The sequence below is a fragment of the Pelodiscus sinensis genome, chromosome 1 (genome assembly GCF_049634645.1).
Source record: "Pelodiscus sinensis isolate JC-2024 chromosome 1, ASM4963464v1, whole genome shotgun sequence".
NCBI lineage: Eukaryota > Metazoa > Chordata > Testudines > Trionychidae > Pelodiscus > Pelodiscus sinensis.
Genome location: NC_134711.1, coordinates 89,047,028 through 89,068,475, shown reverse-complemented (window position 1 = coordinate 89,068,475; position 21,448 = coordinate 89,047,028). Strand labels below are relative to the sequence as shown.

Here is a 21,448-nt window from a genome sequence, read left to right as displayed (position 1 = left end):
GTTCCTGCTGCCACCTTCCATTGAATATGAGGTGGTAAATTACTTGTTGGTTTTTTTCCCTTTAAGATTGCTGTAGCTGCCACTGAAGTGTAATGGGATTATAAATGGAGAAATTGGGCTGCCAGCTGGATGGAAGAGGCAATGTGTGTAAGGCACTTGAGTTCAAGAGTGCTTGGGTTAGAAATTAAACAGAAGGGGCACTTGCTCTTGTATAGCAGGGGCTCAGTGTGCTCCTTCAAGTACTTCCCTTTAGCCCTTTCAACAGGGTGGGACCAAGGACTTTCCAGTGAGCACCCTACACTGTCTTGTAATGTTGCTCAGAGAACACACAAACTCCAAGTCTCTTGCTTCCCTCCTCTCTAGCCCCTCAAATGCATCATCAAGCATCCTAATGGGAGTCAGGAAACAATCGTGCTGAACCACACCTTCAATGAGACACAGATAGAATGGTTCCAGGCTGGTAGTGCCCTGAACAGAATGAAAGAGCTGCAGCGCCGCTGAAACACCTGTATATACGCACAGTGGACTTGGCCCTAACATCTTCATAAAAGTGCAATTCCATGGCTGTTGGACATAAATGTCTGATCAAATGTAACCATAGCTTTTTTTTTTTTTTGGTAACTTGACTAGTTCACTGACACTGAACAGGAAGTGCAGCTCTACGTGCTGCTGCTTGGTTTCCAAATTCCCTAGCTCTTTTCATTCAGATTTCACTTGTATTTATTTTTGAAGACAACTGCTCAGTTGGCTTTTTCTGCCCAATCATTTCATGGATGGCTGAAGAAATTAGGACTCTTGGTTCATGTGAAATTATAAAATCCCAAATAAAGATTGTGACTGACATCTCAATTGTATTGATGTTTTTGACCACCCGCTGCTTTCTGCATGTGAGAGGTTGAAGGTGGGGCTAGATAAAGCTGCAATTCTTTCAGAGGTTGCAGAACTCTGATTTGGTGACTTGCTGTGACCTCTGATTTCTGTAGCAGCTGGGGCAGTTAACCTTATGGCTGTCTGAAGTTAGGACCAACTGCTACGGTGCCCCATGGCTGGCTGCTGTAACCTGGTTGCTGCTAAGGAGACTGGGCTACTGGCTCTGGATTGCCCAAGCAGTGGCAGGTGTCTGGTTCCAGGGAGCACCCAAAGCAGCAGTTTCCTGGAGGCAACCCCCTCCACCCTGAGCCAGTTTGGGCAGCCCTGGGAACTATGTAAGCAGTGCTAGTCCTAAGAACTGCTCAGAGTGGACCGGGGGCAGTCGCAGGGAACATGTGACCTGAATAGTAGTCACGGTGCTGCCCTGTGGCCAGCTTCACTGGCTGCTAGCTCCAGGACCACTGTAACACTGGCCAGTGGCTGGCTCTGGGGAGAGCCTGAGCAGCATTGGCCCTAACAGCATCCATAGGCTGTCCAGCCAGCAGTAGCTTGCGGGGGGGGGGGGGGGGAATCTCTATCCCCTGGAACAAAAGAATGGGCACACTGGGTCAGATCAAAGGCCCACCTAGTCCAGTATCCTGTATTCCGACAGTGGCCAATGCCAGGTGCTTCAGAAGGAATGAGCAGAAGAGGCACTAATCAAGTGATCCATTCTCTGTACCTATTCCCAATTTCTGTCAGAGGCTAGGGATGCCATTGATGGACCTATCCTCCATGAACTTACCTAGCTCTCTTTTGAAGCCTGTTAGTCTTGAACTTCTCAACATCCTCTGGCATGGAGTTCCAGATTGATTGCGTTATGTGAAGTTCTTTTTATTTATTTAAACCCCTGGTACTTGTTTGAGTAAACTACTCTTATTTTTCTACACCAGTCATGATTTTAGACCTCTTATATCCTTCCCTTGTCTTTTTCCAAAGTGACAAATCCCAGTGTTGTTAATCTCTCCTCATATGGCAGTCATTCCACATCCCAATCAGTTTTGTTGCCCTTTTCAGAACCTTTTCCAATGCCAAGATACCTTTGAGGGACCACATCTACACACAGTATTCAAGATGTGGGTGTACAATGGATTTATATAGATGCAGCCAGTCTTATTTTCTACCTAGCCTAATAATTTCCAAAATTGTTTGCTTTTTTGATTACTGCTGCACACTGCGTGTATGATTTCAGAGAACTAACCATAATGACTCCAAGATCTCCCAAGTGGGAACAGCTAATTTAGGCCCCATTTTATACATACATATTGGAAAACAATCTCTTCCAACAATACTGCTTTGCATTTATCAACATTGAATTTCATCTGCCATTTTGTTGCCCAATCACCTAGTTTTGTGAGATCCTTTTGAAGTTTCTCAGTCTGCTTTGGACTTAACTATCTTGAGCAGTTTTATATCTGCAGATTTTGCCACCTCACTGTTTAACCCTTTCTCCAGACCATTTATAAATATGTTCAGTAGGATTAGTCCCCTGTGGGACACCACTAGTTACCTCTCTCATTCTGAAAGCTTACTAGGCTTAAGAGCATTTGGTGAGGGACCTTGTCAAAGGCTTTCTGAAAATCTAAATACACTATATCCGCTGATTTTTTTTCTCTCCCCTTCCCTCCCCCCCGGTCCACATCCTTGTTGACCCCCTCAGAATTCTAGTAAAATGGTTAAGGCATGACTTTTCCCTTTACAGAAACCCATGTTGACTCTTCCTCGTTTATTTTCATTTGTGTCTGAATTATATTCTTTACTATTGTTTCAACTAGTTTGCCTGGTACTGAAGTTAGACTGATCAGCCTGTAATTGCCAGGATCACCTCTATCTTTTAAAAGTGACTTTCATATTACCTATCTTCCAGTCATTTGGTTCAGAAGATGATTTAAAGGTTAGGTTACAAACCATAACTAGCAATTCTGCAATTTCACACTGAGTTCTTTCAGAACTCTTGGGTGAATGTCATCTGGTCCTAGTGCCTTATTACAGTTTAGTTTTAGTTCCAAAACCACCTCCTAATGACACCTCCATCTGGGATAGTTCCTCAGATTTGTCACTTAATGGCTCAGGTTTGGGACTCTCACATTTTCAGCTGTTAAGACCAATGCAGAGAATTAATTTCATTTATCAAAAATGACCTTATTGTCCTTGAGTGCTCCTTTAATATCTTGCTCATCCAGTGGTCACACTGGTTGTTCAACAGGCTTCCTGTTTCTGATCTACTTAAGTTTTGCTGTTGAGTTTTTGGCTAGCCGTTCTTCAAATTTCCTAATATTTGTATACTTCAAGGCTGTGGCTAGACTGGCAAGTTTTTCCGCAAAATCATCTGTTTTTGCGGAAAAGCTTGCCAGCTGTCTATACTGGCCGCTTGAATTTCCAGAAAAGCACTTACTATCATGTAAAATCATCAGTGCTTTTCCAGAAAAACTATGCTGCTCCTGTTCGGGCAAAAGTCTTTTTCCGAAAGACTTTTACGCAAAAGGGCCAGTGTAGACAGCATAGTACTGTTTTCCGCAAAAAAGCCCCAATCATGAAAAAGGCGATCGGGGCTTTTTTGCAGAAAAGCACCTCTAGATTGGCCACGAACGCTTTTCTGCAAAAAGTGGTTTTGCGGAAAAGCATCCTGCCAGTCTAGACGCGCTTTTCCGAAAATGCTTTTAACAGAAAACTTTTCTGTTAAAAGCATTTTCAGAAATTCATGCCAGTGTAGACATAGCCCATTTGACAATACTATTTTCTGAATTAAGATTTAACTTCCACTTTTTAAATGCCTTTTTATTTTACTGTTTCTTTTACTTGGCTGTTAATTTGGGGTATAAATTTAATTTGAGCCTTTATGGTGCTTTTCAGGGATTTCACTTCTGGCATTGCCTGTTTAACCTCATTTTTGTGTAGCTCTGCTTCCTGAAATTACATGGTGAAGTGTTGGGCTGTTCCTCTCCCCCGCCCATGCTGTTAAATATAATTATGGTCACTATTTCCAAGCTGTCCAGCTATGTTCATCACTTGGACCAGATCCTAGGTGACACTTATGATTAAATCAAGAATTGCCTCTTGTGGGTTCCAGAACCAGCTGCTCCAAGAAGCAGTCATTTAAGGATGGAATGCAGAGATGCATTTTCTTGAGGTGACACATACCCAGCCAATATGGGGATAGTTAAAATCCCCCATTTTGTTTTTATAGCTTCATCCTCCTTGGCATTTTACAGTCACTGTCAGTAATAAATTCCTATTGCTATATTAGTTTTGAATTATCTATAGAGATTGTGTGGAAGTTTGGTTCATTTAAGATATTTGGGTCATTTTTTTCTGTTTTCTTTCATGTAGTGCCACTCCCCCACCAGCATCACCTGTTCTCTGTCCACTAGGGATGTTCAATTTTTACTTGAATAATCATGGAACTGCAACAAGTCTTATCTGTTCCATGATTATTTGATTGGCTCCTGGCCCTGGGGGGAACCTGTGTATTCTTGGGCCAGTTTGTGGGGAGCCCTCTCTTACTCCTGTATCCAAGGCAGCAGTGCAGGCTGGTAGGGAGAGCTTCTCCTTGAGGGGAGTCAGTTTAAAAACCAGCTCCCCACACAGACCCTGCTGCCTCTATTAGAGGCAGCAGCATGGCAGGGCACCAGCCCCTGTCTGTGGGACACTGAGCCCTGTGAGTTTAACTTACTGTGCATAACCTACCTGTGACTTACCAATCTAGCATTAGAACTCAAAGGGGAAGAGGAAGTAAAACAGCACAGGCAGGGCTGTAACTTGCTCATAGTTTCATTCACTGCATGTGGCCATGAACAAACAGCAGCAGTAGTTTTTTATTGGTTAGACTGCTTGGATTCCATAGTTTTCATATAGCCAATGTCCCTTAAACTACAGAGAGGAGTGGGTGAAGAGCATTTTCTCTTTGAAGCCTATTCCTAGTACATGCTTAATCTGTTTTTCCTGTACTCCAGGCTAGGAAGTTCTGTAAAATACCCTACTTTTCTTTCCCATTAGCAGCCCTGTTAGAATGACAAGCAATGTTTGGTCAGTACTACATTAGAGAAACTTGGCAACAGCATAGATGGAACTTGATGGGCTCGGATGGCTGAGACAAGATGAATTCTAGACTGCTTTGATTAAAATCTAAACCAGCAGTAGCCATGCTTAGAATTAAAGGGCTGAAATTATACTGTAGGAATGGTTCCAGTGACTTAAGCTTTGCTTTCATACTTTGAGGTCAGCAGTAGTAACATCCAATAGCATTCTAGCCCCCTAAAATGGCTGCTATTTAATCATGCATAACACATCATGCTGGCTCTAGGCCCTGCATGTTTAATGTTGCTTCTCTTAACTAAATGCCAGAAAGTATCTGCATTAAGATGAAGCAAGTCACCCAAGCTGCAGGAGGCTGGGTTGTGTGTGGCTAGGAATTAACATGTATTCATCTAGTATTAATACTAGTCTTGCCCCTCCCCCATAAGGGACTGGAAGCATGGCCTTACCCAGCACTAGGGTCTCTTTTTCCTCTTAAAAAAAAATTCAGTCAAGCCACCAGTAGAATTGAGCTTATTTTGCATCAGACCACAGGCCATCCACTGTAACAGAGCATCTCACTCCAGCATCATCTCAGGGAGTTGCTTTCAGAAGACAGCAAAGGATTAAAAACACCAGCTAAATTGCTTCCTAATAAGCAGACATCCTTCCATCATTGTAGCAATTCACATAATAGAACTGCAATTCCCTCATAGTGCAGTGAATCCTCCTCTACAGGTGGTATCCCCATACCTGCCACAGCTCTGAGCCTTCCCCATCCTTTCAGCACCAGGGTTTACAATGGCTTAGGAGCCAGTGCATCTCTTCCATACTTTGCAGTTTCCTCTCCTATTGAGAGAGCAGCATGTCCCTCTTCTGTGTTAAGGAGACAGACTCTTGCTTATACTTAATTACATCTCTCGAGACTAGGTGTGGTAGGAAATGACCAGTTTCTTCTGGCCAGACAGCAGCCCCCTGACCTGCCACTACACTAACTTAGATTGCTTTTTTCCAAGACAGCAGAGACTGACTTTGGCATTTGACCCCAATTCTGCTGACATCCTAGATAAAGTCCCAGATGAGTTTGTGGCTGCTGGGCTTATGTGCCTGTAGCTTCACTTGTACAGTTGTAATGGAGGTATTTCTTGACAGATGCCAGCTCAACCTGGTGGGGAGCAAAGACAGTAACATGGAATCCCTGCATTCTTGTTCAATGTCCAGAGGGAAGTGATGCACCAGATGACTCCTGCAATCCCTGAAAGCATCCATCCCATAGGTTCCACGCAGAGCAAGTTCTGACTGCTGCTAACTGTTTGTCCACCACGAGAGGAGGCCCAGGCCAGGCTCACTGATGGATCCCTGTCCAGAGAGAAGGCAAAAGAAGGAGATGAGAATTTAAGAAAGTTCAGAGGCAAATAGCCAGAAGTGAATCTTTGATCCAACTTAGCAATCAACTGGGTATTTAAAAGAGGGGAGAATATCTGGGGTTTCTATTGGAATCCTCCTCTTTCCTCCCTGTCTCACAATAACCCTCAGAGGTCCAGCCTTCTCTGGACCTGGCTCATATTGTTTTGGGGCAGAGTGTCACTTGAAGGCAAAGAATCACAGGCCTAGACAAAATAGGCCACTCAATAAGGTGCAGTGTTAGGGACTGACAGCACTAATTTAGAGTCTTGCCTTTCTGCTGTGCACAGGCCTTTAAATTGTAAGTTCTTTGGGGGAAGAGATGGTTGGGCACAAGGTTATTGTGCAGCACTAGGTGCGCTTCTGTTCCATGTGCACAAGGCAACCTCATTCAACTTTCAGCCCCTCCTCAGAACTCCATACCAACATATTACACTGACAAACACCAGATACATATTTAATAAAGTGGAGCTCAACCTCATCCCTCACCTTTGTCATCCTTTACAGTATTCTCTCTGATTTGGAGGGTAAGCTACTTGGGGAAGGGAGACTGTCTCTTTAAAATGCCACAGCCTTCTTCAATGCAGTGTGAATTACACATACTTACCACAAGAGTGTAGGGTGCCTCCTTCTTCTGCACCTCCTCTGTGGCACCAGAGGTGGAGGCCTCTGTGGAGCATGGACCTGTTGGGGATGTGTCAATAAAGCTCTCATCCACTACCCGGAAGCGGATCTCCTCCCCTGTGTCCATGTACAGGTCATGAGCCCCTTCTTCTGTCTCATACTCCCACACCCAGACCTGCTCTGCTTCATCGCTGGCCAGTTCAAGAGTCAAGGCAGTAAAACAGATTGTGAAACTTCAGTGATTTTCCCCACTCAACAGCCCATTCTCCCCGAGAGCCTCAAGGTAGGAGGCTCATTGTTTGAATGCAGGATTCACACTTCACCCACTTCTCAAACTGCACCATAGCTCTAAAACCCCACATGGTTCAGAACCCAGCTGTGGGGAGCTCTCTCTTTAAAAACTATGAGGAGGAGGGGAGAAGATTCAGATGCTGCTCCTGCCCCCAAACACAATTCCATTGGCCAGTTTTTAGCCAGAAACTGGTCAATGAAAACTGCCTGTATGAATAACAGGCAGCTACCAAGCACAACTGCCCTCCCTCCTGTTCAGTTACTCATTGAAGCACATGGCCAAGCAGGCAGAAACATTTTAAGCTCTGCAAGCAGGCTGGCTTGGCTACTGGCCAGAACCTGCCTCTGGCACCCCAGCCCCTCCCAGATCTGGCATCCCTATCTCTTGCCGGAGATCACAATCCTCTCCTACCCTAGGTCACAGTCAAACTCTGCATCCCAGTCCCTTGCCATAGGCCACAAATGCCTCCTTCACCCAAATTCCTTCCCAGACTCCATTCTCCCTCCTGCACCTCAATCCTTATCCCAACCTCCATCCCAGACCCTGCACCTCCTCCATTAATACCATGGATAAGTATGGCCCTCAACCTCTTTCCAAAATCTTGGAGTGGCCCCCCATCAAAAATGATTGACCATGCCGCTCTAGGATGTAGGAAAAAAGCCAGCTGTTCAGGTGACTTTGCCATTCATTTCTAGTAGGTGGCAGAGTAACCCAACAAGACCCATTTGGTGGGTTAGTTTAAATGTGACACTGCACCAGGCATGATGCTCCAGCTGCTGCCACTGAGCTTCTTTATACAGTGTGGGGCATGCAAGGTTTTAAGGTGATAATTAAAAACTAGCCACTTCCCTCCTTTATTTAAAAAAAAAAATCAATGTGACAGATGATTAAAGGATACAACTTAGCTGGCTGCTGCAGGGACTCTGGAGGGATGATAATATCATCGAAGAACCCAAGAGAAACTGCAAAGCAAAGGATCAATTTAGGAAGAAAAGGATCTTGCCATCAGTAATAGAGTACAGTAAAGTGGTACAATGTCAACTTGACATCTAATCTTTGGCTTTTTTAGTGTGAAGTACAGAAACTATTATTTTGCCTGACAAAGAACCCTACTAGATCTATAGCTCGACACTCCCACACTTCTGTTCTTTTAAGTGTTTATCTTTGAGAGTCCCTCAAAACAAGGAAGGATAGTGACACCCATAACAAACTAAGTAATGTCAAATCCACAAAGTAAACATTTTTCCCCACTAATTTCAGCCATGGGGAGCAATCTCAGGTGCTGCATGTAATTATGGAAAGGCAAGAGAACTTCAACCAATGTAACTTATGGGGATACATATACTTATTTAACCAAATGGCTCTCAGAAGCCATGTTAAATGAATTCCAGACAGGACAAACTTATGCCCCCATCTGCCAATGAGCTTATCCACCTGCATAATCTAGTGGATTATGTCTTGCAAGCCAAATATGGCTCACTAGGGAGCCAGATATGGGTCTATTGAAGCTCAAGCCAAGCCTCTCTTTGCTCCCCCTACACCAGGGATCCTCTCCCCCATCACAGACTCCCCTGCTTGCCCCACCCCTGCAAGCCACTCAGAAAGGCATCTGTCAGCCACTTGTTTTTACAAGAACAGGGGGAAGGGGCAGTGGTGCTTCATGAGCTGCTCCTGCCCCCAGCACAATCCCATTGGCTGGTTTCTGGCCAATGGAAGCTGCCTGTCTCAGGAACAGGCAGTGCATGAAGCACCAATCCCGCACACCCCTCAGGCTCTTATTCACAGAGCACATGGCCCTGCAGCCTGTGCAGGAGCAGGTCAGGCTCTTGAGAAAGTGCTGGGCTGCTGCCTGGGAGTCTCACTGGTATGTCTCCCAGCCAGAGCCTGCCTCTGGCACCTCAGCCCTCTGCCCCTGTACTCCACATAACCCAAACCCTCTGCCCCCCTCCTGAGCCCATAACCCCTCCCTGACCCTGCACTCCACTTCCCTGCTCTAGGTCATAATCCAAACCCCTGCACCCCAACCCCATGCCTCATGTCACGACTGCCTTCCTCACCCAAGCTTAGTGGCTGCCAACCCAAAAAAGGTTCCCCGTCCCACCATAAATAAAGACCATGTTGAAACTTTTAGGGTGTGTCTAGACTGCCAAGATTTTGCGCAAAAGCATTTGCTTTTGCGCAAAATCTTGCCGCCTGTCTACACTGGCCGCGAGTATTTGCGCAAGAACACTGACTTTGGACTATACAAAATCAGTGGTTCTTGTGCAAATACTCTGACGCTCCCACTCAGGATAAGCCCTCTTGCGCAAGAGGGCCAGCGTAGACAGCCAAGTTAATTTCTTGCGCAAGAAAGCCCGATTACTAAAATGGCCATTGGAGCTTTCTTGCGCAAGAGAGCGTCTACACTGGCACGGATGCTTTTGCGCAAAAGCAAATCTTTTGCACAAAGGCACATGCCAGTATAGACGCTCTCTTGCGCAATTACTTTCAACAGAAAAACTTTTCCGTTAAAAGCATTTGCGCAAAATCATGCCAGTCTAGATGCAGCCTGAGTGTTGGACATAATATTTTACTTAATTTAAAAATGAAGCCTGGCTAATAAGCCCCCCATCTGGCTGCAGCATCATAACACTCCTGTAACCCCCCCCCCCACTCACACCCTAACCCTGAGCCCATCATACCCCTGAACCCACTACCCTGAGCCCTTCACAGCCCCACATTCCCAGACACCTGCAACAACACTCCTGCTCCCACCACACACCTCAACACTGTGCCCTGGGCCCATCATACACCCAGAACACCTGCCCTGAGCCCCTCATACACTTTAACCCGGACTCCTGCACCCCCACATTCCCATGCCCCTGCCATAACACTCCTGCATTAGGGATGTTAAATTGTATGTAATCAGCTAATTGAGTAGTCAATGGAAATTCTATCATCTACTCAATTAGTTGATAAGGGGGAAAAACCACAGAGCCGCAGCAGGGTTATCTCCACCTGGCTCTTACTCCACTTAAAAGGCAGAGGCACAGCCTGGGACCAGGCATTGGCCAGGAATCAGCTGATTCTCAGCTTGCACCCATCCCCCACTGTGCCTCTGCCTCCCTGCGGAGATGGTGCTGGGGGGAACTGGCTTTTAAGATGGCTCCCCCAGCACTGGCTCCTATTCCCCCCCCCTTGCTGCATCTGATAGACCATGGGGAGGAGGGAAGCAACTAGTTGAGTAGTGACTCCATTACCCAACAAGCATATGCTTATCGGGTAGTTTACTACTTGCCTGGTTGCTTACATCCCTATCCTGCATCGCCATTCATCCCAACCTTGCTCCCTGAGCCAATCATACACCTAAATCCCCTACCCCGAGTCCCTCATATACCTCAACCTAGAATCCTGCACCCCCACATCCCTAACCCCCTGCCATAAGATTGACAGAAGACAGCCTGAATGCGTGCATGAAGTTGGATTTGACCAGTTACGATGTAAACATCAAAGAAATGTGAGAAAAGATGCAGTAGCAGAAATCCTATTAAATAAAGTCTGTGAGTACAATGTTTCATTTATGCTATTATTAATCATTATGTCAATTATCAATAATATTAAGTTTTATAATTTCAGTCATGCAAATGGACATTCTTAAACAGCTCTTTGTTGACCACATATTCTGAATTTTGATGTAAGCTGGCTCTTTGGTTTGTAAAGGTTGCAGACCCCTGATCTAGTGGATCCCAGCTCTTCCAGAACATGCACATATAGAACTGAATAAAGGAGACATGTGGATCTGGGCAACCCCCTCAGGAAAGAGGGCCCACAGCCTGAAACGAGAAATTTAATTAAAATTGCTTCCATATTCTTTTCACTCTGGTTCCCTGTCAGATGACAGTCATACTTAGTTACTGTTGACCAAGCTAAACTAAAAACAATGACTTAGGGTTGAACATCTCTGTGTCTCAAATCAGTCTCACAGTTTAGGGTGCTGGAATCAAAACAATGCCTGACAGCTATGGTCTCCCTAGTATCAGAAGTTGCAATTTACCATGAACTCCATCCTGACTGCAGCCTTTAATCTCCCCGATCAGAATTTCATCCAGAAAGGGATGGAACACAACATACCGGAAATGCACTGAAAAGAAGCAGATGCCATGTCTGAGAAAGTCACATACTTAATTTCCTTTGAGTGACAGCCATTTGAAAATCTACCCCATGCCCTCAAAATTTTGTAACCGATGTTTCTTTAGCAGCTTTCAGCTCCATGCCAACAATAACAGGAGCACAATCAAACCTCTACAATACTTTTAAGTTATTAGGAATCATGTGCTGTGTGTGTAATTGGTTTAGTAAGTAACCTTGTTACTGTAACACTCCCCACCCAACTGTTTGCTCTGAGAAATTTATAGTCCAATACAAAAAATAAGCAGCAAGTGTGGCAGACACTACTTCTTTCTCCCAAGTACAACAGAGCCCTGCTCTTCCTATTGGGCATTACTACATTACAAATAAGTACCACCAAGCTCTTATCTGAAGATCTTAAGAGCATTTCAAAAGATCATTATAATTATCCCTATTTATAGACAGGGAAAACGAGGCACAGAGAGTTGCAGTGACTTCCCCAAGCAGGCCAGTCACAGAGCCAAGAATAGAACCCAGGTCCTTTGAGTTCTAGGCAATGCCTAAGCCTCTATACCACACTAAGGGCACATCTACACTATTCAGAAGATCAATGCTGCCGTGGTTATCTTCCCACTAAATTGAACTCAGAGGGTGCCCCCGTCGACGCTGATACTCCTGCTCCTCACGAGGAGTAAGGAAAGTGGATGGGAGAATTTGCTCCTGTCAGCCGCCTGCTGTATGGACGGCGGAAAAATGTTGTAAGATACTTAGATTCCAGCTAATTAATTTACATAGCTGGAGTTGGGTATCTTACTTTGACCTTCCGTTGTAGTGTAGACCAGGCCTAAATAATGCACTTTGCCATTGAAAAACAGCTGGCACCTAGGTGGAATGCAATAGTTGGATGACAGTGCACAGCAATGCTAGATAGCAGAGAGGCTCAACTTTAGAGAAATTCTCATTTTGATTTCAGAAGCGAATTTTAAAAATATCTTTAAAGCTGTCTTATTTACTTTCTTATTTTTATAAAAGGCGCTTTTCCAGCCCAGGAAGCGATGGGAGAAATTGCTCCAAAGTACAGTTACAACCAATTTTAATTCTCTCATCACAGAATTTCAGATAGGTTCCCCCAGCAATATTTATACCAATATTTATTACTATATATTAGATTGTGAGAGCATTGTAAGTATGCTAGACACTCAACACAAAGAGACAGATGCTTGTTCCAAAAACCTTATGAATTACAAAGATAGAAGAAGTGATAGTAAAAAAGTATAACATACAAGGAAATTGGCATGGATGGGGATTACTGGTTCCAACAGATTATTTTTTGACTTTGTAGTCATCTCACACATTAAAGCTGCTAGAATCCAAAATCCTGGCTGGTTATTCTAATTGGCAAAGCAGAACATAACCCAACTTTGTTGTTCTGCAAGGCAGAACTAACCAACCAAGTCTTTCTCTAGTGTAAGTTAAACAGATAAAACTGGTGATGGGAACGAAGTGAACACATCTGGAGAGGCCAATTTTAGACAATGTGCTTGTGGTGAGAAAAGTAACTTTGATGTCTCAACCTTTTGTTACTAGCTAGGAACTCTCCTGGCTACTGGGATGCTCTGGGTTTCAGAAGGGCTGTGCGGTTGCTTTCTGTAATAGATTAAATGCCGGACGGTGGTTAGGGATGTCAACATGTAGATGACTACACGATTAACCGATATGCCTGACCTCATCAGTTAATCCTGTCATCTACATGCACTCTGTATTAGAGGTGGCAGGGGCAACAGAGGAGGTTGTCGTGAAGCAGCCCCTGTCTCTGTATCAGAGGCAGCAGTGTGGGGCAGCAGGTGGAAACCAGTCTGAGCAGGAAGCCAGTTTTTAAACCAGCTCCCATCCTGGACCGACTTCTGCCTACCACCTCACACTGCTGCCTCTGATACAGTGGGGCCAGGAGCGCAGTGACTGCCAGCCCCGCCCCCAGGGACTATCAAATAGTCGTGTAACTACTAAAATGTGATGCGGTTCCACAACTATTCAATTGCATGCTATCTACTAATAGTGGTGGCAAGCAGTGCTCAGAAGTATGATCATTTCTACAGCTTAACACATGCCTGAGTCATATATCCAGTTTCTACTGCAGGCTATTCCAGTGCCCAGGGACAGATATTGCAATAGTTCTCTTTGTCCAGCAAAAGGGTGGAGGTAAAGCCAGTGGCTATTCTGGAACACAGCTGAACTGACTTAACTATTTAGGCAAAAAAAAGCTTTGTTAATACAGAACTCAGGTTGCAGGTGCTCAGTTTCCTGTGCACCTCTTGTCCTTCCAGCACAAGAGAGTTCAAGTTCTCAAAATGCAAATGTTACAGAACAAGGAAGTGTGGCACTGAGACCCCTTGCACAAATATCAGCACTAAGAGGAAAAACCTTCAAACATGAGAAAGCCAGGAAATGCAAATAAGGTGATACTTGCCACACAACACAACCTTCACTCTGCTCCCTTAGAGCCCCACCCTAAGGAGTCCCTCAGGCAGAACACAAGAGGAAGGAATGGGGTTGGATGCCTTCCTCACATTTTTATCCAACTAGCAGCAAGTGGTTCCCACTGTAGTGATTCTGCTCAAAGCACAAGGAAGGTCTGTTGGAGTGTAGGAGCAGGTAAGCCAATTTATAGTTGCAGTGAGCACACAGAAAACAGCTGCCTTTGACAGGGACAAGTGATATTCTGTGATGTTCCCCTTGGGAGCTCTACCTTGGCAGAATTATGATTGTGAGCCTTGAACCATTCCTTTAGCCTTCCTAGTATGCTAACTAGAGACTCTGGAGTATCCTGAGAACTGCACAGCTAAGAAAAAGTGGTAGCAGACCTTTAGTGTGCGAGGCACCATCCCCAGGAAATATGTACGAGTCTTCCAGCTTTGTGATGTCATACAGACAGATGCAGAGGCCAACGTTGTACACAACCTGTTCAGAGGAAAGCCAAAAGCAATAAATCCTTGGAACCTGAAAATAAATAAATTCCCTCAAATCGCTAACATATGCTACTCACACACAAGTTAAGCAGGAAGCTTATGCAAATGGCCAACCAGATGAGTTGCCACAGGAAGAACTGGACAAGAGATTTGTCCACAGATCAAAGCACTGTACAGGTGCATACCTCAGCTCTTGTGGGGGAAAATACAATGCATACTCCACCTTCTAGGGACCATTCTAGCTGTCTTACAGGCATGGGAAGGCACATGTTGACTTACTCAAGACATAACTGCTGCAACTTGAGCCTTTTAGGTGGCTGCCCAAAATGGGAGAAGCGAGTCTCATGAGTGGCTTAGATAAATATCACCCTACTAGATGAGAAAATAGCATATCCAGAATTAGCTCTTCCAAAGGCCAGAAACACCCCTTGCTGGGTAATCATGCCCTAGAATCTCTTTCTGCAAGAGATGCGCTTCATTCAGAAGTCATGAAGATTGTCAGGGCAGGTGAAGAAAACCTCCTGCCCCAATCATGATGCATCCATCATTAATAGTAGACCCATCAGGGAATACTCAGATCAGAAGGAGCTAGTCTATATTATAACAGAATAGTGAAAATATTAAAGATGCCGGTATATCTTAGGGGCTTGGGGCTGCCTAGCAATCCAAATTACAAATAGAAGAGACTTCTTATGCATTCCCACAAACCCTTACAACATATTAAGTGTCCCAAAAACGGGGCTGGCTTCTGCCATTCCTTTAGGAGTTTGCTCCTCCTATGCTCCTCCTATCAAAAATCTTTTCTGATGTTCAGTTCTGCTTTGTTTACCTTTATTCCTGTTCATTCCCCAACATACAGAAATCCTGAACTTTCCTACTCTCTGTTCTTCAAACACTTGTAGCTATCATCTCATCTTAAGCCACTAATGGCCAAGTGAGACATATTTAATACTTCCATAAAAGTCAGTCTTCATAGCTCCTGATCATTCTTGCTGGTCTTCTCTGAATTCCCTTCAGTTACCTAAGTAGAACTGAATTCTACATTCTAACCATAGTTCTGATGTTGTGTCTACGGATTTTGACAGGGGTCAGCAACCTACGGCACACATGCAATAAGTGGCATGTGAGCCAATTTTGAGTGGCACGCGCAGAGGGAGTTCAGCCGCCCCCTCCCCTGCAGCAGCTGGAGACTTGAGGGCTTCCTGTTGGAAGGGCAAGCCAGGAGGGCCAGGGGGAAGGCATGAGTATGTAGGGGCCAGGGTGACCCCACAAGCAGAATGGGCAGTATGACCCCGCACTGGGCTCCACGTCCCTGGGGCTGCCAGTCCAGCCTGGGCATGAAGCTCCCAGGAACTAAGGAGTTAACACTCTGCTTGGAGAGGTGGCGGAGCTGGAGCTGCTCTGCAGATACAGGGCAGGGAGGCTGGTCACAAGCTGCTGCCTCCCTGGGGCACCTGGCCCCAGGCTATGCCAAGCTACTCCCTGCGGGGGGGAGGAGGAGAAGATAGCCTCTTCTCCAGCATCCTGCTGCACCTGGCAGGGCTGGAACCAGCCCCGAGCAGCCCCAGGCTCTGCCCACTCCAGCCCAAGAGCTGCAGCCTTCAGGTGAGGGGCGAACCCCGGCAAAGGGCTGGGCTGGGCTGGGCAGAGAAGTGACTCTGTCCTCATTCCTCCGGCCCCTCCTCGCCCCAGTACTGCTCATCCCAGAGCTGCTGACCTATCGGTGTGGACGCTGGGGGCACAGGGATGTGCGGGTGGGAGGGTAAAGGAGGATGCGGGGGCAGGTGTTGCACTGAGGGGCATGGGGCAGTGCAAGGGATCAGGTGGGGGAAGGATGATGGGGTTGAGGGAAGCAAGGCTGGAGCAGAGGGAAGATGTGGGGGGTTGTTATATAATTCTACTTTCCAGAAATTGCACTTTCCTTTACTCCCCACTTCTTTGCCTCCCTCCCCAACTAGCTATTTGGCTCCATTCTCACCCTCTCACTTTTTCTGCGTTACTCCCCTAACCCCCTTCCATTCCCAAACCCGCTCTTGTACCCGCACCGTCTCCTGCCCCCAAACTCCCTTCCAAATCCTGCTCTCCTCACTTCCCCTCCTGCCCAGCTACTGAATCTCTATCCCACTCTCTGGCAGCCCTGTCCTGCACATTGAGCCCCTCATTTTTGTCCCCACCCCAGAGCCTAAGGGGGTCCACAAAATCCACTAACTCTGGAACCCCAGAAAAGTAATTCTGACCTATGAGAAGCCCTGAACCTCAGTCCTCCCTGTCCCTTTCCCTCACCCCCTGGGGCTGGAGTGCCAGAGGAGTGAGGTGTCTCAGTTGGGGGCCACATCAGTGAGGGTTGAGGGTTTTTTTTTTTTTTGCGCTTCTCACTTGTGTGGTCCCCAACTGATTTTTCTGTGGGTCAGTGACCCCCAACCCAAAAAAGTATCCCCATACCTGCCATAAAGAAAAAACATGGAAATCTTTTGTGTTGGACATAAATTAATAGTTTACTTCATTTTAAATAAAGTTTAATAAACTAACATGAGAAAGTTAAAACACTTAATCTGTTTGATAAATTAAACTATTCTTCCTAGCTGCAGCTGGTTCAGAAAATATGGTCACCGTACCCAGCCTGTCCCTGTCCCTTCCTCCCCCCAGCACACAGATCTGTAAATAGAAGTGAATAAGTTAAATCTTGGCAACCCCTGGTATTTGGTATGATGCCTTTTTATATGCTGCATCAAATCTCATCAGCTTTTTTGTTGTCAGATCACATTTCAAGTGTTTAGTGCACAGCAGCTAGATACGAGCATCCGATTGTTACTTTTCAACATTATTGTTTTCAAGGTACTTCCTTCCTCCAAGATGTACAAGGCTGAGTCTCTTATTCCTACTTTCTACTCCTGCCAACTACTGTAAGTTTAATTCATGATTTGTCTGCCCCACGGGGCATCCTTCTCAGTTCAGTATTCCTTCAGAATATCACTACTGTGCTCTTCCCCTCCTTGTTCTCCATAATTTGAAGTCACATTAAATAACACCAGAGCCATCACCTTCTCCAACTCAACATTGTTGGTCATTATCCTTTGTATGATGGTTGTATACATAGTTTTCAGTCTTTGTAATGTTCCTCATATACAAGCCATTCTGAATTTAATTTTCTGCTGCTTACACTGTCACCCACAGCTACACAGAATTCTCGTTGACATGACCAGTGCTTTAAGTTTTACCTTGTTAGCTAACTTCTTATTTAGCTCTTCAGTAATGGAATCATTGAGTTTCATTTCAAACTGCCAGGGAGGAATCCGTACCGTATCCATCATCTCCACTAAAACAAACATGGTGGCTAGTAGCAAGAGTTCCTGGAGAAAGAGAGCAGAGGGCCAATAAGGTGGTTCACACTACAAAGTTTTGCTAGCATAGCTATGTTCGCTAGAAATCATGGGTGTGTGTGTGGGGAAGAGGGGTGAAAGAAGTCACATACATATCACACTAGATAGCTGACACAGCTATACTGGCAAATCCCCCAGTATACATGCAACTACGCTGACAGGAGCATGCTCCTGTTGGCACAGCTAATGATGCTTAGTGAGGAGAGCTCTCTATATGCAGGCCAAGGCTCAGTACTCTAGATAAAACATGAGATAAAACTCTTTCAGATCAGTGTGGGCCCAGAATCTCCCTAACAGCTCCAGTTGGATGAGGTGTCTGGGAAATTGTTTGGTCTCTGCACTGTAGACATTTCATTCTCATGGAATGTTTATAAAATCTGGCAGTTTCAATTAAAAAAAGGTGATTCAGCTATGCAGCAAAATGATCCTTAAGACTTACTTGGTTAGAGGTTCTGCACAGTGAACCCCAACTAATAACTTTCTGTTTTTCCATTCAAGTCTCCAGCTCAATCCTATATAGTCATGGGCTCTTCCGGTCAAGCAACATCTTTTCTTCACAGTGCAGTGCCTAGCAACAGGGCTCCTAAGCACAATACTAATACAAATAACATGACAGCTCAGAAAGAGCTCATCTTCAATGCTGAGGATATATCCATAAGACAAGACCAAGTGTTAGAGAGGAATTATGCCCTCTGCTGGCTTTGAAAGGAAGATCTCCTGAGAGAGCATGATTAGAAGGGGGGTTGGTTGGGTGGTTCTTAGCTCATCTATCAGAGGGGTAGCCGTGTTAGTCTGAATCTGAAAAAGCGATGAGGAGTCCTGTGGCACCTTATAGACTAACAGATTTATTGGAGCATAAGCTTTCATGGGCAAAGACCCACTTTGTCAGATGCATGTAGTGGAAATTCCAGAGGCAGGTATAAATATACAGGCATAAGAAAAGAGTTCCAATCAAGAGTAAGACAAGAGATAACGAGGTCAATTCAGTCAGGGAGGATGAGGCCCACTCCTAGCAGCTGATGTGGAGGTATGAACACCATGAGAGGAGAAACTGCTTTTGTAGTTGGCTAGCCATTCAGTCTTTGTTTAATCCTAAAACGATGGTGTCAAATTTGCAAATGAACTGTAGCTCAGCAGTTTCTCTTTGAAGTCTGTTCTTGAAGTTTTTTTTGTTGCAGGATGGCTACCTTTAAATCTGCTACTGTGTGTCCAGGGAGATTGACGTGTTCTCCTACAGGTTTTTGTACATTGCCATTCCTGATATCTGATTTGTGTCCATTTATTCTTTTACATAGGGACTGTCCAGTTTGGCCGATGTATATAGCAGAGGGGTATTGCTGAAACATGATGGCATATATTACATTGGTAGATGTGCAGATGAATGAACCTGTAGGAGAACACTTCAATCTCCCTGGACACAGAGTAGCAGATTTAAAGGTAGCCATCCTGCAACAAAAAAACTTCAAGAACAGACTTCAAAGAGAAAAAGGTGTGTACCTCCAGGGCCCTAGCAGCAATTTAAAGGGCTCAGAGATCTGACTGCTTCGGAGGTAGCAATGCCAGTGGACAGAAGCCCTGGGCCCCTTTAAATTGCCAAGTCTTGAGGCATCTGCCTCTTTTTCACGCCCTTCCACACCCCACTCACCTTTAAGTGGAATAGCAAAAACCTTGTTTTCCCCTTATTAGGGACTTTTTAAATTATTTCCCCAGGCACGTGGCACCTTGAGAAATATGGAACATGGCAAGAATAAGGGGTCGCTGCCAGTGCAGCCTGGCACAAGTTTTTGAGTCAGACCCATGGGTGAAGAGGGCACTGAGCCCGTCACTCTGAGGTTGTGTCTACATTGGCATAATCTTGCGCAAAAGCAATTGCTTTTGCGCCAAAACTTGCTGCCTATCTACACTGGCGGGGAGTTCTTGCGCACGTACACTGACGCTCTAATGTGTGAAATCAGGGCTTCTCGCGCCCGCTCAGGGATAAGCCCTCTTGTGCAACTGTTCTTGTGCAAGAGGCCAGTGTAGACAGGCAACATGAATTACTTGCACAGGAAAGCCCAATGGCTAAAATGGCCATCAGAGCTTTCTTGCGCAAGAGAGCATCTACACTGGCACGGATGCTCTTGGCAAAAGCACAGGCCAGTGTAATAGCCTGAGGGTTTCACTTCAGCCCCGGGCACGTGGCACAAGCGGGGAACACTCCCCAGCTGCACTGGAGGGGTCGCTGGGCAGGGCGAGCCCTGGCGATGCCCCGCAGCGGGGAAGCCGCTACGACCGGGCCCCGCTACCAGCCTCAGCCTCGCCGGGCAGGGTCGCCGGGACAGCTGGGCTCGTGCAGCGCAACGGCGTTAACGGCCCGGAGTCAGAGCGCGCGGACCCGAGCTCCCCCCAGTCACGTGACCCAGCATGAACATCCATTCCCCCCCCCTCCCCCCGTTCCAGGGTTACTAAGGAACCCGCGGGCGGCCCTCCAGCGAGACTGGACTCTATGATGCCGCAATGCATGGCGGGATACACCGGCAGTTGCCGGACGACCAACCTGGTTTCTCCCCAAGCAGCCTGCCTCTTTGACATCCCCCGCACCGACCTGTCCCACGTGCCAATAAGCAGCGCCCAGCCCCGGCAGCAGATAGTCCCGCACGCCGCGGCTGCCTCCCAGCTACTAGCCAGGTGACTTCCGGTGCGTGGGCCAATCGCCTTTCAGGGGCGGGCCGAATGGGCTGATTGACACATGGAGTTTAGCAGATGACCAAGGGGTGCCCCGAGCCGGGCCTAGCTCCGTGGTGGAGCTGGCGCGAGGTTGCGTCCTTTTGCCCCTGGACCCAGCACGTTCGTCCCCCGCCTCCCAGTCTCGCGGGCGCCAGGCTGGGGCAGCCACGCCACGAGCTAGCCCCGCCCCCTCCCTCCGCGCTGGTGCCGGCTGGGGGAGCCGGAAACGTGCGTGCGGGGCGGGGCGAGAAGTGTCTCGGGCGGGGTCGGCCCCGGCAGCCAGGCTGTCTCCGCCCGCGTTGCACTGTCAACAGAGCAGCTGCCGCCCCCACGTGTCACCCGCCGGGGGGGTGTGGCAGGGCAGCGCGCGGGGAGCCACGCCAGGGCTGTGGCTGACCCAGCCACGGGGAGGGGACCTCGCTAGGCCACAGGAAAACAAATTACAGGCCCCTCTAGCTCAGTAATTTTTTTGCGGGGGGGGGGGGGGGGTGAAGAAATATTTACCATTGAAATAAACGGACACAATGGAGGCTGGGCTTAGGCAGCTGTGAGACAGTAATTGTAGGAGCAACAGGGTCCCCTGGTGCTAGTTAGATGCAGTTCCCAAAGACAAGCAATATACAAACGCGTCAGAGGGGTAGCCCAGTTAGTCTGTAACCGGAAAAACTTTAAAAAAACAACACATAGAGTAGTTAGTACCACCTAAAAGACGAACAAAACATGTACAATACACTTACAAACAACAAATACTCTGGTAGACTTTAAAGACTAACAAAACGTGTAGATGGTATCATGAGCTTCTGTGGGCGCAACCCACTTCTTCAGATGACTGGAGTGTTAAAAGTCCAGATCCAAGAATAAATAAGGGAAGAGGGGGGGAAAAAAGACAAAAGGCTGGGTAAAGAAAAAAGAGAGATAGTGAGTAGATCAGTGGTCCCCAACCTTTTGGGGCCGCGCATGCGCCCGGGGCCCGGTACGCAAGAATGGCTCGGGCCAGCCCCGGTCATTAGGTGGGCGCACATAAATGCCCTGGCGGGTGCCATGGT

General features: G+C 46.6%; 2 protein-coding genes across 6 annotated transcripts in view; one reads left to right on the top strand and one right to left on the bottom strand.

Moving 5' to 3' along the window:
- ACO2 (aconitase 2) overlaps positions 1-843 on the top strand; it is a 31,991-nt gene extending 31,148 nt beyond the window's left edge. The window contains exon 18 of the mRNA XM_006123968.3: positions 364-843. Within this exon, the coding sequence (XP_006124030.1) occupies positions 364-501 (138 nt within the window). The 3' untranslated portion in view covers positions 502-843. The remainder of the gene's footprint in view (positions 1-363) is intronic.
- A 3,859-nt stretch (positions 844-4,702) lies between these two features.
- On the bottom strand, positions 4,703-20,547 carry POLR3H (RNA polymerase III subunit H). 5 transcript variants are annotated; one of them, XM_075936114.1, is made up of 7 exons: positions 20,281-20,532; positions 17,535-17,666; positions 14,212-14,308; positions 11,277-11,363; positions 8,142-8,205; positions 6,935-7,142; positions 4,703-6,282 (listed from the first exon to the last, which is right to left on the bottom strand). In XM_075936114.1, the coding sequence occupies exons 2-7, from the start codon at positions 17,643-17,645 to the stop codon at positions 6,229-6,231; spliced, it is 621 nt and encodes a 206-aa protein (XP_075792229.1). In that variant the 5' UTR covers positions 17,646-17,666; positions 20,281-20,532; the 3' UTR covers positions 4,703-6,228. The 5 variants fall into 5 exon arrangements, with proteins under 5 accessions (XP_075792229.1, XP_075792222.1, XP_075792251.1 ...); XM_075936107.1 differs by having other exon boundaries at positions 20,233-20,527; XM_075936136.1 differs by lacking the exon at positions 11,277-11,363 and having other exon boundaries at positions 20,233-20,547.
- Positions 20,548-21,448: the final 901 nt, after the last annotated feature.